General features: G+C 45.2%; 3 protein-coding genes across 3 annotated transcripts; all 3 read right to left on the bottom strand.

Moving 5' to 3' along the window:
- Positions 1-1,852, bottom strand: LOC112060072 (scale keratin-like). Its single transcript, XM_024108553.2, has 2 exons — positions 1,832-1,852; positions 1-993 (listed from the first exon to the last, which is right to left on the bottom strand). Exon 2 carries the CDS (start codon positions 971-973, stop codon positions 455-457), a length of 519 nt encoding a protein of 172 aa, XP_023964321.1. The 5' UTR covers positions 974-993; positions 1,832-1,852; the 3' UTR covers positions 1-454.
- A 5,100-nt stretch (positions 1,853-6,952) lies between these two features.
- LOC135976761 (myb/SANT-like DNA-binding domain-containing protein 2) lies at positions 6,953-8,896 on the bottom strand. Its single transcript, XM_065574096.1, has 2 exons — positions 7,965-8,896; positions 6,953-7,422 (listed from the first exon to the last, which is right to left on the bottom strand). The coding sequence occupies exons 1-2, from the start codon at positions 8,503-8,505 to the stop codon at positions 6,953-6,955; spliced, it is 1,011 nt and encodes a 336-aa protein (XP_065430168.1). The 5' UTR covers positions 8,506-8,896.
- A 2,275-nt stretch (positions 8,897-11,171) lies between these two features.
- LOC112060071 (scale keratin-like) lies at positions 11,172-12,183 on the bottom strand. The gene has a single exon (XM_024108552.2). It carries the CDS (start codon positions 12,166-12,168, stop codon positions 11,626-11,628), a length of 543 nt encoding a protein of 180 aa, XP_023964320.1. The 5' UTR covers positions 12,169-12,183; the 3' UTR covers positions 11,172-11,625.
- Between the last annotated feature and the right edge of the window lie 5,819 nt (positions 12,184-18,002).

The following is an 18,002-nucleotide window of genomic DNA, read 5'->3' as shown; positions in this document are numbered from 1 at the left end:
TATGATGCAGAATAATTTTTAATGGGAATGAGCAGTGGAGTACACACTTGCAGAATGAATTAATGCAGAGTACAAAGAATGTATTTTCAGGGTTATAATCCAAGCAAGAACCAATCACCCGCTCCAAAGTGAGGCTTTTCACACAAGATCATCTGCTTTCTGCCTTGAAGCTGTTGAGTTTGAAAATCATGTCCCTTTTTCAACCAAGTGACTTGTTTTAGCCAGTTCAACGTCAAATAGCACAAAGCATAAGACTAAGCGGCAAAACCTGTAGATCATAAAGCTACAATAATATGTACCAAGTGGAAGACACAGATAGGCCTGATTTATAGAGGTGATGAAAACCCACAGTCTGCAAGTCGAGTTGTAGGCATCATTGTCCATCAGATCAGTGGTGAATCTCTATCTTGTCATTTCCTGATTGTTTCTCATTCCTCGGATCGTTCTTCTGGGTTTAAGATTGCACACAGTTTCCACGGTTGACTCCAGAATATCCTCCTCCAGAAATGCTACGATATGACTTCTTGCTATAACCACGTGAACCTCCAGAACCATATGAGCCTCCATAACAACCCCCATAACCACCCCCGGCTCCACCCCCATAACCACCCCCATAACCACTCCCGGCTCCACCTCCATAAACTCCCCCATAACCAGTTGAGCCTCCGAATCCTCCACCAGAACCAACAACACTGTTACCTCCCCCGTAACCACCACCATAACCTCCCCCATAACTAATTGAGCCACCATATGAGCCCCCAGGTCTAATTGGCAAATTTGGTAAGGAGCTTCCTACGAAGCTGTCTTGAGGACATGTAGCCATAGTTGGTCCCGGGAATCTCACAACAACTGGTGGCGCATAGACCACTGCAGTCGAATCTCCGCATGATGAGATACACGGCTCGTTGCGGACGTCAATACATGGACGTGGGCATATATCGGGATAACAATCCTGGGGTGGGCAGTAAGACATCTTCTGTGTTGGAGGGAATCCTGAAAAACAAAGGAGGGAGTAAAGAAACCATGAGACACAGTTGAGATTGGAATAAGAGATTAACGGTTTGAGTTTTAGAGTAAGAGGGGCGAGATAGGTAGGTAGGTTTTTTGAAGGACACATATATGCTCCCGTTTCTTCCTTCTATTCATTCGCACCCATTCCCCTTATGCTTCAGACACACACACACAAAATCCCAGCAATTTCAAAACAAGTTACCTTATGAGGAAACTGCTCATAAGGAGAATTTCTTCTTACCAACACTAAACTAGAGGCTAGATTTGCCCTGAAGGAAAATTCATATAAAGCACTTCTAAATTCTGAAACTTATCTAGATCTTCATCATCCACTAAACTAAAAAGAACAATCAAGTTGCTGTTCAATTGTTATATTTCAAAACGGATCTCCAGCATTTTATGGAAGCAGCAGGGTCAGGTGATCATCTTGGACAAATAGCTGTAAGTCCAGTGAAGTCAGCTGACGGTCTGGCAATTGTATTTGTCTATAAAGAGTCAGAATAAAGCTGTCCATTCCTAAAGTAGCCTAAAGCTGAGATTTTTCATAATTGTCTAATGGATTTACATGCACTGCCCCCTATTATATTTATTGCAAATGGGTGTTCCAATCCCATAAGCAGATTTGAAAATCCCAGCATGATATTTTTAAAGTCTGCCACCACCAAGGCCTGCAACTGACAAGTTACAGAGAGTCTCTTTTGGAAAGAAAAACTACCCTCATTATAATTGCTAAAATCACACAGTATTGGTGAAGGTTCAATCCATAGTTAAAACTATCACTAAAGAGACCACTGGAGTAATTTGAATTCAGTAGACTTACCCAGTTCACCAAGGGGATGAAGTCAAGAGAAGTGGATACAACAACCCAGAGTCGCAAGCCCTTTTATATGCTTTCTTAGCCAATGGGAAGGATAGGAGACACCCTTTCAATAAGCAAACAAAGTGTTTTCTTGAATGCATTACCAGTGATAGAACAAAATGTTTTCTTACTTAATATGATCATTATTATTATCTTATTATTTTAATGGCTTTCCTATGGTTGATCAGTTACTCAATTTTCAATCCCACATATGCATATTACACCCTGAAGTTCCTTTAATCTGAAAGTTGTATGGGCAATATACCTTCCTGGTATCATCTCAGTAATCTCCTTGGTGTTGACAGAGGTATAAATCCAGTTCCATTGCATTACTTCTTCATTGAATAACTTCAAAATATGAAGGTGACTCAGAGGTGTATCAATATTACAATCCGCTGGGATGTGCAGGATTCCGTGTTGTTCTTTAAATCTCGACTAGTATCTAATTAGCAGCAAGGTGGAATTCTTGTGGGGTGCAAGACATTATTCGGCAGGTGTACATTCTCACCCTTAGCTGTACACTTTGTGTTTGAGCCAACACCCTTTGGAACTGTATGAAAGTCTCTCCAATCTCTTCAATGGCCATAGAAACAGACCTTCTGGGTTACAATACTGTGCTGGACACATGACCAGGACAATAGCACAAACTCATATATTAAATGGTAATAACTCTCCAGGACCAGATGGTATTCACCCAAGAGTTCAGAAAGAACTCAAATATGAAATTGCCTAACTACTAACTGTGGTAAGAAGTCTATCGCTTACAGCAGCCTCTCTATCCGATGATTGGCAGATAACTAATATGACGCCGATTTTTAAAAATGTCTCAAGTTCAGTACAAGGTAAATTGGTTGAAACTGTAGTAAAGATCAGAATTATCAGCCATATAGAGGATTATGATACGCTGGGGAAGAGTCAATATGGCTTTTGTGAAGGGAAGTCATGGCTTACTAATCATTAGAATTCTTTGAATCAGTCCACAAATATATGGACAAGGGTGATCCAGTGGAGAATGTGTAGTTGGACTTTCAGAAAGACTTTGACAAGCTCCCACACCAAAGGCTCTTAAAGAAACTAAGGAGTTACGGGGTAAGAGGGAAGGTTCTCTCATGGATCAGTAACCGGTTAATATATAATGGGAAAGGTGAAGAAAGGAAACTTTTAGTTTTCAAAGTGGAAAGAGGTAAACAGTGGGCTCCCTCAAGGAGTTGTACTGGGACCAGTGCTCTTCAATGTATTCATAAATGATCTGGAAAAAGAGGTAAACTTTGAATTGGCCAAGTTTGCAGACCACACAAAGTATTTATGATAGTTAAGTGCAAAGCGTACTGCAAAGAGTTACAAAGAGATCTGACAAAACTGGGTGACTGGGCAAGAAAATGGTAGTAGAATTTCAAGTTGACAAATGCAAAGTAATACAGATTGGAAAATATAATCTCAATTATACACTAACAAGGATAGGGTCTAATTTAGTTGTTGCCACTCAAGAAAGGTCTTGGAGTTATTGTGGGGAGTTTTCTGAAAACATCCGCTCAGTCAAAGACTCTCAGGGTATGTCTACACTACGAAATTAGTTCGAATTTATAGAAGCCGGTTTTATTGAAATCGGTTGTATACAGCCGATTGTGTATGTCCACACATAAAATGCTCTAGGTGCTCTAGTCGGCAGACCGCGTCCACAGTACGAGGCTAGCGTCGACTTCCGGAGCATTGCACTATGGGTAGCTATCCCACAGCTATCCCACAGTTCCCGCAGTCTCCGCCGCCCCTTGGAATTCTGGGTTGAGATCCCAATGCCCGGATGATGCAAAACAGTGTCGCGGGCGGTTCTGGGTACATGTCGTCAGGCCCCTCCCTCCCCCGTTACAGCAGCGGCAGACAATAGATTCGCGCCTTTTTATCTGGGTTACCTGGGTTACCTGTGCAGACAACATGGAGCCCGCTCAGCACAGCTGAGCTCACCGTCACCATATGTCCTCTTGGTGCCGGCAGACGTGGGACTGCATTGCTACACAGCAGCAGCTGCTAACTGCCTTTTGGCGGTAGACGGTGCAGTAGACTGGTAGCCTTCATCGGCGATCTGGGTGCTGGCAGCCGTGGGGCTTGCCTTTTGGCAGTAAATGGTGTATTATGACTGTTAGCCGGTCTATTACAAGTCGGGTCATCGCACGTTAGCAGAGTCTTCCCCGAGCAGCCGATTGTGCAATAGGCCTGAAGACCATCGTCATACACCGCCCCGTATTTGCTGCCAAGCACCCAGAAAGATGCCGAGGGCTATCAGTCACGCTGCACCGTCGTCTTAAGATGTAAAAAAATAGATTTTCTCTGTATTCATTTGCTTCCCCCTCCCTCCGTCAAATCAACGGCCTGCTAAACCCAGGGTTTTCAGTTTAATCTTTGGGGGGGACCAGTCTGTGACAGTTGTTTGTGTCTCTCCCTGATGCACAGCCACCGTTCTTTATTTTAATTCCCTGTGCCTGTACGCCATGTCGTCACTCGGCCCCCCTCCCTCCTTCCCCTAGGCCGTCAGATACTACGTTTGCGCAACAGCTCGAGCCGAGAAGCGGTTCGCGCCTTTTCTTTGAATTCTGGGTTGAGATCCCAATGCCCGGATGATGCAAAACAGTGTCGCGGGCGGTTCTGGGTACATGTCGTCAGGCCCCTCCCCCCTCGTCACAGCAACGGCAGACAATAGATTCGCGCCTATTTACCTGGGTTACCTGTGCAGACAACATACCACGGCAAGCATGGAGCCCGCTCAGCTCAGCTGAGCTCACCGTCACCATATGTCCTCTGGGTGCCGGCAGACGTGGGACTGCATTGCTACACAGCAGCAGCTGCTAACTGCCTTTTGGCGGTAGACAGTGTAGCATGAGTGATAGCCGTGGGGCTGGCAGCCGTAGTGCTGCATTGCACCAGCCCCTTCCAGGCGATGGTATATTATGACTGGTACCCATCGTCGTCATACTGGTATGGCTGTCAATCATGGCCACCTGGGCAGACATGCTACTGTTTTGATGATGACGGTTACCAGTCATAATATACTATTTTCTGCCAATTGCCCAGTATTGTCTGCTAAGCACCCAGAAGAGGCCGAGGGCGATGCTGGGTGCTGGCGGACGTGGGGCTGGCAGACGTGGGGCTGCATTGCTACACAGCAGCAGCCCCTTGCCTTTTGGCAGATGATGGTATTTTATGATTGGTAACCATCATCGTCGTATTGGTATGGCTGTCACTCATGCTGCAGCGTCGGCTGCCACCTTAAGATGTAAAAAATAGATTTGTTCTGTGTTCATTTGCTTCCCCTTCCTCCGTGAAATCAACGGCCTGCTAAGCCCAGGGTTTCCAGTTTAATCTTTGGGGGCACCATTCTGTGTGACAGTTGTTTGTGTTTCTCCCTGTTCCTGTACCTGTACGCCATGTCGTCACTCGGCCCTCCCTCCCTCCCTCCCGCCCTCCTTCTCCTGGTCCATCAGATACTACTTTCGCGCCTTTTTTCTGACCAGGCGCCATAGCTAGCACTGGGATCATGGAGCCCGCTCAGATCACCGCGGCAATTATGAGCACTATGAACACCACGCGCATTGTCCTGGAGTATATGCAGAGCCAGAACATGCCAAGGCGAAACCCGGACCAGGCGAGGAGGCGATTGCAGCGCGGCGACGAGAGTGATGAGGAAATTGACATGGCCATAGACCTCTCACAAGGCACAGGCCCCAGCAATGTGGAAATCATGGTGTTACTGGGGCAGGTTGATACCGTGGAACGCCGATTCTGGGCCCGGGAAACAAGCACAGACTGGTGGGACCGCATCGTGCTGTAGGTATGGGACGATTCCCAGTGGCTGCGAAACTTTCGCATGCGTAAGGGCACTTTCATGGAACTTTGTGACTTGCTTTCCCCTGCCCTGAAACGCCAGAATACCAAGATGAGAGCAGCCCTCACAGTTGAGAAGCGTGTGGCGATAGCCCTGTGGAAGCTTGCAACGCCAGACAGCTACCGGTCAGTCGGGAATCAATTTGGAGTGGGCAAATCTACGGTGGGGGCTGCTGTGATCCAATTTGCCAGGGCAATGAAAGACCTGGTGATAGCAAGGGTAGTGACTCTGGGCAACGTGCAGTCAATAGTGGATGGTTTTGCTGAAATGGGATTCCCAAACTGTGGCGGGGCCATAGACGGAACCCATATCCCTATCTTGTCACCGGAGCACCAAGCCACCGACTACGTAAACCGCAAGGGGTACTTTTCAATGCTGCTGCAAGCCCTGGTGGATCACAAGGGACGTTTCACCAACATCAACGTGGGATGGCCGGGAAAGGTACATGATGCTCGCGTCTTCAGGAACTCTGCTCTGTTTCGAAAGCTGGAGGAAGGGACTTTCTTCCCGGACCAGAAAGTGACCATTGGGGATGTTGAAATGCCTATCGTGATCCTTGGGGACCCAGCCTACCCCTTAATGCCATGGCTCATGAAGCCGTACACAGGCAGCCTGGACAGGAGTCAGGACCTGTTCAACTACAGGCTGAGCAAGTGCCGAATGATGGTGGAATGTGCATTTGGACGTTTAAAAGCGCGCTGGCGCAGTTTACTGACTCGCTCAGACCTCAGCGAAAAGAATATCCCCATTGTTATTGCTGCTTGCTGTGCGCTCCACAATATCTGTGAGAGTAAGGGGGAGACCTTTATGGCGGGGTGGGAGGTTGAGGCAACTCGCCTGGCCGCTGATTACGCGCAGCCAGACACCAGGGCGGTTAGAGGAGCACAGCAGGGTGCGGTGCGCATCAGAGAAGCTTTGAAAACGAGTTTTGTGACTGGCCAGGCTACTGTGTGAAACTTCTGTTTGTTTCTCCTTGATGAACCCTCCAACCCCCCCCCCCGACCCGGTTCACTCTACTTCCCTGTAAACCAACCACCCCACCCCACCCTCCCCTCCCCTCCCGCTTGCAGAGGCAATAAAGTCATTGTTTTTTCACATTCATGCATTCTTTATTAGTTCCTTACAGAGGTAGGGGGATAATTGCCAAGGTAGCTGGGATGGGTGGGGGAGGAGGGATGGAAAAGGACATACTGCATTTTAAAACTTTAACTCTTATTGAAGGCCAGCCTTCTGATGCTTGGGCGATCATCTGGGGTGGAGTGACTGGGTGGACGGAGGCCCCCCCACCGTGTTCTTGGGCGTCTGGGTGAGGAGGCTATGGAACTTGGGGAGGAGGGCTGTTGGTTACACAGGGGCTGTAGCGGCGGTCTCTGCTCCTGCTGCCTTTCCTGCAACTCAACCATACGCTCGAGCATATCACTTTGATGCTCCAGCAGACGGAGCATTGCCTCTTGCCGTCTGTCTGCAAGCTGACGCCACCTATCGTCTTCAGCCCGCCACCTCTCCTCTCGTTCATGTTGGGCTTTTCTCATCTCCGACATTGACTGCCTCCACGCATTCTGCTGTGCTCTATCAGCGTGGGAGGACATCTGCAGCTCCGTGAACATCTCGTCCCTCGTCTTACGTTTTCTCTTTCTAATGTTCACGAGCCTCTGCGAAGGAGAAACATTTGCAGCTGGTGGAGGAGAAGGGAGAGGTGGTTAAAAAAGACACATTTTTGGGAACAATGGGTACACTCTTTCATTACAAGGTCGCATATTTCGGCTTGCAGGCAGCCATCGTAGGCCACAGTGTTTTGGCTATTTTAACCTTCTTAGCATGCGGGAAAGGTTGCAAACAGCAGCGCATTTCCCATATCAAGGATGAATTGGGTTGTCCATTTAAAATGGGGTTTCAATGTAAAAGGAGGGGGCTGCGGTTTCCCGGTTAACATGCGGCACAAACACAAGTAAAGCCCCCCCACACACACACACGATTCTCTGGGATGATCACTTCACCCCTCCCCCCCACCGCGTGGTTAACAGCGGGGAACATTTCTGGTCAGAATAGCAGGAACGGGCGCCTCTAAATGTCCCCCTTAATAAAATCACCCCATTTCAACCAGGAGAGCTTTCTGGAGATGTCCCTGGAGGATTTCCGCTCCATCCCCATACACGTTAACAGACTTGCTTGCTTTTTTTTTGTAATGTTTACAAATATTTACAAAGTTACACTCACCAGAGGTCTCCTGTGTGCCCTGAGGGTCTTGGGTGAGTTCGGGGGTTACTGGTTCCAGGTCCAGGGTCACAAACATATCCTGGCTGTTGGGGAAACCGGTTTCTCCGCTTCCTTGCTGCTGTGAGCTACCTACAGTACCTCCATCGTCATCTTCCTCGTTCCCCGAACCGTCTTCCCTGTGTGTTTCTCCAGTGAGAGAGTCATAGCACACGGTTGGGGTAGTGGTGGCTGCACCCCCTAGGATCGCATGCAGCTCCGCGTAGTAGCGGCAAGTTTGCGGCTCTGCTCCAGACCTTCCGTTTGCTTCTCTGGCTTTGTGGTAGGCTTGCCGTAGCTCCTTAATTTTCACGCGGCACTGCTGTGTGTCCCTGTTATGGCCTCGGTCCTTCATGGCCTTGGAGATCTTTTCTAATACTTTTCCATTTCTTTTACTGCTACGGAGTTCAGCTATCACTGCTTCATCTCCCCATATGGCGAGCAGATCTCGTACCTCCCGTTCGGTCCATGCTGGAGCTCTTTTGCGATCCTGGGAGGACTCCATGACGGTTACCTGTGCTGATGAGCTCTGCGTGGTCACCTGTGCTCTCCACGCTGGGCAAACAGGAAATGAAATTCAAACCTTCGCGGGTCTTTTCCTGTCTACCTGGTCAGTGCATCTGAGTTGAGAGCGCTGTCCAGAGCGGTCACAATGAAGCACTGTGGGATAGCTCCCGGAGGCTAATAACATCGAATTCCGTCCACACTACCCCAATTCCGACCCGCAAAGGCCGGTTTTATCGCTAATCCCCTCGTCGGAGGTGGTGTAAAGAAACCGGTTTAAAGGGCCCTTTAAGTCGAAAGAAAGGGCCTCGTTGTGTGGACGTGTCCAGGCTTAATTCGGTTTAACGCTGCTAAAGTCGACCTAAACCCGTAGTGTAGACCAGGCCTCAGAAATGTAGGACTGGAAGGGAGCTTAGGAGGTCATCTAGTCCAGTCCCCTGCACTCATGGCAGGACTAAGTTTTATCTAGACCATCCCTGACAGGTGTTTGTCTAATCTGCTCTTAAAGATCTCTATTGATGGAGATTCCACAACCTCCCTGGGCAATTTATTCCAGCACTTAACCACCCTGGCAGTTATGAAGCTTTTCCTAATGTCCAATCTAAACCACCCAATCTGCAATCTAAGACCATTGCTTCTCGTCCTATCCTCAGAGGTTAAGGAGAACAAGTTTTCTCCCTCCTCCTTCTAACAATCTTTTATGTGCTTGAAAACTGTTATCATGCCCCCTCTCTGTCTTCTCTTCTCCAGAGTATACAAACCCAATTTCTGCAATTTTCCCTTATAGGTCATGTTTTCTAGTCTTGTAATCATTTTTGTTGCTCTTCTCCGGACCAAGCAAAATAAAGTAAAAACACGCAAGTCTTAGCCTAATACGTTAAGATACTGATTGCAGATAATATCTCACCCTCAGAGATGTTCCAATAAGCTCCTTTCACAGACTAGACTCCTTCCTAATCTGGGCCCAATCCTTTCCCCTCGTACAGTCCTTGTTAGTTCCAGCAGACATCTCAGGTGGCAGGCAGGGGTTTTCTCATGACTGGTAGCCCCCGTTGTCCTGCTCCACCCCGTTTTATAGCTTTGGCACAAGGCGGGAATCTTTTGTCTGTGCTTGTCCCCACCTCTGCCTCATCAATGGAAAAGTACAAGGATTAAATGGATTCCAGTATCGTGTGACATGGTCACATGTCAGAGTAAGACCCCTAGTCTCCAGTCTTCCTGGGTTGGCCCACACCTACACAGGAAGGTGTGTAGGTAAATAAACCATTTACAACCAATTGTCCTAGTCAATGGGAACCATCAAGATTCTAAACCACCATTAATGGCCCACACTTTGCATAATTACAATCGGACCTCAGAGTTATAATTCATATTTCTGGCTTCAGATACAAGAATGATACATGCATCCAAATAGGAGAAATATATTCCTATAGGTTATAACGTTTGATATGATACCTTACAAGAGTCCTTTTGCACGAAGCATGTTCCAGTTACATCATATTCACACTCAAAAGCACATTTCCATAAAACATATGGATTGCATTGACACAGGGTCAGCTGAAGAAAATTCATTATTCAACTAAAAATCCTTTCCATCATATTCACTTAAAGGTTATCATAAATTAACTGGAGGGAAATTACCTAGGATGCTATACCTAGGAGGATGGGACGTAGCCAGAGGAGATTATCCTTGGTCTTTTACTCTTCAGTATTTTCTCTAATAACTTGAATAATGGAGTGGACAGTTCACTGATAATATTTGCAGAGGACACCAAGCTGAGAGGGGTTGAAGCACCTTGGAAGACAGGATGAGAATTCAAAATGAGCTTCACTAATTGGAGACTTCATCTGAAATCAACAAAATGAAATTCAGTAAAGGCCTCAGCTGGAGTTTTGTCCCCAATTTTGCCAAGCACACTTCAATGGGGAAGATGTGGACAAACTGGAGAGAGTCCAGAGGAGAGCTAGTAAAATGACAAAAGTTTTAGAACCCTGACCTCTGAGGACAAATTGAAAACACTGGACATGTTTAGTGTTAAGAAAAGCAGACTGATGGGGGACTAAATAACAGTTTTCAAGTATGTGTAGGGCCGTTTTAAAGAACATGGTGATCAGTTGTTCTGCGTCCACTGAAGATAAGATGAGATGTAATTGGTTTAATCTGCATGATGGGAGATACAGGTTAGATATTAACAATGACTTTCTAACGGTAATGATTGTAAAGTGTTGATTTCAGGCATTCACGGGAAGTTGTGGAATCTCCATCATTGAAGGAGAGGTTAGGCAAAGACCAGTCAGGTCAGGTCCTGCTGCCGCACAGGGGGCTGAACTTGGTGACATCCCAAGGTTCCTTCCAGCCCTATAGTTCAAGGATTCTACAATTTTATGTAATATTTAGAGCAGGGGAATATATTCTAATTCCCTTCTGAGACTTTTGGAGCAAGGGGGAATATCTTCTTCTTACCACAGTTAGTACTTATCTCCCCTGGGCAGATGGCCAGCACCATGGTATTGACCAGTTAATGTACTTTGCTGCTTAGGGATTCTCTTGAGTTGGAGGGATGTAGTGCAGGGAGCATGTACAGAGCACCATCACCGTGGTGAATTTCACCCAAACTGGTTGGGATAGAAAGAATGGAGGAGAAAGGAAAACCAGAAGGCCAATGCTATGATGCAGAATAATTTTTAATGGGAATGAGCAGTGGACTACACACTTGCAGAATGAATTAACGCAGAGTACAAAGAATGTATTTTCAGGGTTACAATCCGAGCAAGAACCAATCACCCGCTCCGAAGTGAGGCTTTTCACACAAGATCATCTGCTTTCTGCCTTGAAGCTGTTGAGTTTGAAAATCATGTCCCTTTTTCAACCAAGTGACTTGTTTTAGCCAGTTCAACGTCAAATAGCAGAAAGCATAAGAGTAAGCTGCAAAACCTTTAGATCATAAAGCTACAATAATATGTACCAAGTGAAAGACACAGATAGGCCTGATTTATACAGGTGATGAACACCCACAGTCTGCAAGTCGAGTTGTAGGCATCATTGTCCATCAGATCAGTGGTGAATCTCTATCTTGTCATTTCCTGATTGTTTCTCATTCCTCGGATCGTTCTTCTGGGTTTAACATGGCCCACAGTTTCCACGGTTGACTCCAGAATATCCTCCTCCACAAATGCTACGATATGACTTCTTGCTATAACCACGTGAACCTCCAGAACCATATGAGCCTCCATAACAACCCCCATAGCCACCCCCGGCTCCGCCCCCATAACCACCCCCAGCTCCACCCCCGTAACCACCCCCATAACCACCCCCGACTCCACCTCCATATACTCCCCCATAACCAGTTGAGCCTCCGAATCCTCCACCAGAACCAACAACACTGTTACCTCCCCCATAACCACCACCATAACCTCCCGCATAAGTAAGTGATCCACCATATGAGCCCCCAGGTCTAATTGGCAAATTTGGTAAGGAGCTTCCTACGAAGCTGTCTTGAGGACATGTAGCCATAGTTGGTCCCGGGAATCTCACAACAACTGGTGGCGCATAGACCACTGCAGTCGAATCTCCGCATGATGAGATACACGGCTCGTTGCGGACGTCAATACATGGACGTGGGCATATATCGGGATAACAATCCTGGGGTGGGCAGTAAGACATCTTTTGTGTTGGAGAGAATCCTGAAAAACAAAGGAGGGAGTAAAGAAACCATGAGACACAGTTGAGATTGGAATAAGAGATTCACGGTTTGAGTTTTAGAGTAAGAGGGGCGAGATAGGTAGGTAGGTTTTTTGAAGGCCACATATATGCTCCCGTTTCTTCCTTCTATTCATTCACACCCATTCCCCTTATGCTTCAGATACACACACACAAAATATCCCAGCAATTTCAAAACAAGTTACCTCTTCACTGCTTAATGCAACCATTAAGCTGCACAACACTCTCTGAAGTCAGTGAGAGCTACTTTTAATTCAAAACTGCTATTCCAGCTTGTACCAGCTAAAGGTCTGTATCGGAGATTACAACTTCTACACATAAGACTTTAAGTTTTGCCATAGTGGGTCAGCTCAGTGATCCAACTCATCCAGTGTCCTGTCTCTAATGCTGTGCAGCACGACATTCTTCAGAGAAAATTATAGAAGCCCTGACATAACCCATTATGGAGGAAACTGCTCATAAGGAGAATTTCTTCTTACCATCAGTAAACTAGGGGCTAGATTTGCCCTGAAGGGAAATTCCTATAAAGCACTTCTAAATTCTGAAACTTATCTAGATCTTCATCATCCACTAAACTAAAAAGAACAATCAAGTTGCTGTTCAATTGTTATATTTCAAAACGGATCTCCAGCCTTTTATGGAAACAGCAGGGTCAGATGATCATCTTGGACAAATAGCTCTGAGTCCAGTGAAGTCAGCTGACCGTCTGGCAATTGTATTTATCAATAAAGTGTCAGAATAAAACTCTCCATTCCTAAAGTAGCCTAAAGCTGAGATTTTTCATAATTGTCTAATGGATTTACATGCACTACCCCCTATTATATTTATTGCAAATGGGTGTCCCAATCCCATATGTGGATTTGAAAATCCCAGCATGATATGTTTAAATTCCTCCACCACCAAGGCCAGCAACTGACTAGTTGTATAAAAACTACCCTCATTATTATTGCTAAAATCACACAGTATTGGTGAAGGTTCAATCCATAGTTAAAACTATCACTAAAGCGACCACTAGGGTAATTTGAATTCAGTAGACTTACCCAGTACACCAAGGGGATGAAGTCAAGAGGAGTGGATACAACAACCCAGAGTTGCAAGACTTTTATATGCTTTCTTAGCCAATGGGAAGGATAGGAGACACCCTTTCAATAAGCAAACAAAGTGTTTTCTTGCATGCATTACCAGTGATAGAACAAAATGTTTCCTTGCTTAATACGATAATTATTATTATCCTCTAATTATTGTAATGGCTTTGCTATGGTTGATCAATTACTCAATTTTCAATTCCACTTATGGATGACATGCATATTACACCCTGAAGTTCCTTAAATTTCAAAGTTTTATGGGCAACATACCTTCCTGGTATCATCTCAGTAATCTCCTTGGTGTTGACAGAGGTATAAATCCAGTTCCATTGCATTACTTCTTCATTGAATAACTTCAAAATATGAAGGTGACTCAGGGGTGTATCAATATTACAATCTGCTGGGATCTGCAGGATTCCATTTTGTTCTTTAAATCCCGACTAGTATCTAATTAGCAGCAAGGTGGAATTCTTGTGGGGTGCAAGACATTAATCTGCAGGTGTCCATTCTCACCCTTAGCTGTACACTTTGTGTTTGAGCCAACACCCTTTCGAACTGCATGAATGTCTCTCCCATCAGTTCAATGGCCTTAGAAACATACCTTCTGGGTTACAATACTGTGCTGGACACATGACCAGGACAATAGCACAAACTCATATATTAAATGGTAATAAGTCGCCAGGACCAGATGGTATTCACCCAAGAGTTCAGAAAGAACTCAAATATGAAATTGCCTAAGTACTAATTGTGGTAAGAAGCAGCCCCTCTATCGGATGATTAGCGGATAACTAATGTGACACCAATTTTTTTAAATATCTCAAGTTCAGTACAAGGTAAATTGGTTGAAACTATAGTAAAGATCAGAATTATCAGCCATATAGAGGACCGTGATACGCTGGGGAAGAGTCAATATGGCTTTTGTGAAGGGAAGTCATGGCTTACTAATCATTAGAATTCTTTGAATCAGTCCACAAATATATGGACAAGCGTGATCCAGTGGAGAATGTGTAGTTGGACTTTGAGAAAGACTTTGACAAGCTCCCGCACCAAAGGCTCTTAAACAAACTAAGGAGTTATGGGGTAAGAGGGAAGGTTCTCTCATGGATCAGTAACCGGTTAATATATAATGGGAAAGGGGAAGAAAGGAAACTTTTAGTTTTCAAAGTGGAAAGAGGTAAACAGTGGGCTCCCTCAAGGAGTTGTACTGGGACCAGTGCTCTTCAGTGTATTCATAAATGATCTGCTAAAAGAGGTAAACTTTGAATTGGCAAAGTTTGCAGACCACATAAAGTATTTATGATAGTTAAGTGCAAAGCGTACTGCAAAGAGTTACTAAGAGATCTTACAAAACTGGGTGACTGGGCAAGAAAATGGTAGTAGAATTTCAAGTTGACAAATTCAAAGTAATACAGATTGGAAAATATAATCTCAATTATACACGAACAAGGATGGGGTCTAATTTAGCTGTTGCCACTCAAGAAAGGTCTTGGAGTTATTGTGGGGAGTTTTCTGAAAACATCCGCTCAGTCATAGACTCACAGAAATGTAGGACTGGAAGGGAGCTTAGGAGGTCATCTAGTCCAGTCCCCTGCACTCATGGCAGGACTAAGTTTTATCTAGACCATCCGTGACAGGTGTTTGTCTAACCTGCTCTTAAAGATCTCTATTGACGGAGATTCCACAACCTCCCTGGACAATTTATTCCAGTGCTTAACCACCCTGGCAGTTAGAAAGCTTTTCCTAATGTCCAAACTCAACCGCCCCATCTGCAATTTAAGACCATTGTTTCTCGTCCTATCCTTAGAGGTTAAGGAGAACAAGTTTTCTCCCTCCTCCTTCTAACAATCTTTTATGTGCTTGAAAACTGTTATCATGCCCGCTCTCTGTCTTCTCTTCTCCAGAGTATACAAACCCAATTTCTGCAATGTTCCCTTATAGGTCATGTTTTCCAGTCTTGTAATCATTTTTGTTGCTCTTCTCCGGACTTTCTCCAACTTGCCCATATCGTTCCTGAAATGCAGTACCCAGAACTGGACACAATACTCTAGTTGAGGCCTAATCAGCATTTCTTGCTTACAGCACTCCTGATACTACATTCCAGAAAGATGATTGGTTTTTGTTTTGGTTTGGTTTTTGCAACAGTGTTACACTGTTGACTCATATTTAGCTTGTGATCCACTATGATCCCCAGATCCCTTTCTGCAGTAGGCAGTCAGGCAATCTGAGGGAGTCATTTTCCATTTTGTATGTGTGCAACTGATTGTTCTTTCCTATATGGAATACTTTGCATTTGTCCTTATTAAATTTCATGTTATTTACTTCAGACCATTTCTTCAGTTTGTCCAGATCATTTTGAATTTTAATCCTATCCTCCAAAGCACTTGCAAGCCCTCCCAGCTGGATATCATCCGCAAATTTTATATGTGTCCTCTCTATACCATTGTCTAAATCATCGATGAAGATATTGAACAGAACTGGACAAAGAACTGATCCCTGTAGGACCCCACTCATTATGCCCTTCCAGCATGACTGTGAACCACTGATAGCTACTCTCTGGGAACGGTTTTCCAACCAATTATGCACCCACCTTATAGTAGCTTGTTTGCCGGGACCAGAATCGGCGTTTCCCTAATTTGTTTATGAAAAGGTCATGCAAAAGACTTACTAAATCAAGATATACTAGGTCTACTGCGTTCCCCCAAAGAAAGATGTTAGTTTGATTTGACATGATTTGTTCTGGACAACTCCATGCTGACTTCTACATATCACCTTGTTATCGTCTAGATTCCTTACTTATTTGCTCCATTATTTTTCTAAGTACTGAAGTTAAGCAGATTGGTCTGTAATTCACTGGGTGGTCCTTATTTCCCTTTGTGTACCTGGGTACTATATTTGGCCTTTCCTAGTCCTCTGGAATCCGTAATTTGTCGAACATGATCACAAATGACTCAGATACCAACTCAGTCAGCTCCTTGAGTAATCTAGGACGTATTTCATCAGGCCCTGGTAACTTGAAGACATCTGACATGTCTAAGGGTATATCTACACTAAGAAGTTAGGTCGATTTTATAGAAGTTGATTTTTATAAATCGATTTTATACAGTTGATTGTGTATGTCCCCACTAAGCGCATTAAGACAATGGAGTGCATCCTCACTACCGTGGCTAGCATCGACTCACGGAGCGGTGCACTGTGGGTAGCTATCCCAGAGTTCCCGCTGTCTCTGCTGCCCATTGGAATTATGGGTTAAGCTTCCAATACCTGATGGGGCAAAAACATTGTTGCGGGTGGTTTTGGGTTCATGTCGTCACTCTCCCCACCCTCTGTGAAAGCAACTCCAGACAATCATTTCACGCCTTTTTGCCTGGTGCAGACGCCATAGCACAGCAAGCATGGAGCCCGCCCAGCTCACCGCTGCTCTTGCAAGCATTGTAAACACCTCACGCATTATCCTGCAGTATGTGCAGAATCTGGCCAAGAGACGGCAGCACGAGGACGATTGTGATGAGGACATGGACACAGACGTTCGTGATTCAAGTAGCCAATGCAATCACTGACATTCTGCTATCAAGGGTAGTGACTCTGGGAAGATTTTTTCAAATATTTTGGCATTTCGTCTTTTGGAGCGGAGTTCTGATAGCACGGATTCATCTCCCCATACACCGATCAGGGGCAGTACCTCCCGTTCGGTCCATGCTGGAGCTCTTTTGCGATTCTGGGACTCCATGTCACCTCTGCTGATGAGCTCTGCATGGTCACCTGTGCTGATCAGCTTGCCACCCTGGCCAAACAGGAAATAAAATTCAAAAGTTCGCCGGACTTTTCCGGTCTACCTGGCCAATGCAGCTGGGTTGAGAGTGCTGTCCAGAATTGTCACAATGGAGCATTCTGGGATAGCTCCCGGAGGCCAATACTGTCAAATTATGTCCACAATACCCCAAATTCAACCCGGTGATGTCGATTTCAGGGGTAATCCCTTCGTCAGGGGAGGAGTACAGAAATTCATTTTAAGACCCCCTTAAGACGACAAAAATCGCTTTGTCGTGTGGAGGGGTGCAGAGTTAAATCGATCTAACGCTGCAAAATTTGACCTAAACTCGTAGTGTAGACGAGGACTTAGTCCTGGGAGTCGAGGATGGTTCAAGAAAGAAGAAATCAGAGTCCAACAAACTTTACCACTGTATAGAAGGCCCTTCACTTTCAACAAAATACCTCACCATTACCAGGGTGGATTTTAAGTTGCTATAGAGACCTACACTTCCTCTTATGAGGGGAATAGGAAGAACAAAAGGGTATATGAAATTTACTAGAGAACATTTCATGGGAATTCTGGAACAAAGGAATTGCTCTGTGATTCCTCGAATCCTATATCCATTGTACAATAATACCCAGGATCACCTCTTTCCGACAAGTTCAACTTGGAAAACTCTTCATGCTGTGATACTGGGGACTATGCAACATTCTCAACTAGATAAATAGATTGTAATCCTCCCAGAGTAAATGATTTAGCCCCACCACCTTTTTTACATATGGGTAGAGGAGAGAGAATATTGATTTACCAAAGATCAATCAAGACATCTATGGCTAACCACAAGGCCAAGATTTTCAAAAGCAACTGGTGATTTTGGTGCCCAACTTCAGACATCTTGAAAAATCCTGGCTTTTAGAAGTATTCACTGTCTATTCTCTGGA

This window comes from Chrysemys picta, chromosome 20, assembly GCF_011386835.1.
Source record: "Chrysemys picta bellii isolate R12L10 chromosome 20, ASM1138683v2, whole genome shotgun sequence".
Classification (NCBI taxonomy): Eukaryota; Metazoa; Chordata; order Testudines; family Emydidae; genus Chrysemys; species Chrysemys picta.
Note: the sequence above shows the minus strand (reverse complement) of the source record. Positions and strands in the feature narration are given on the sequence as shown.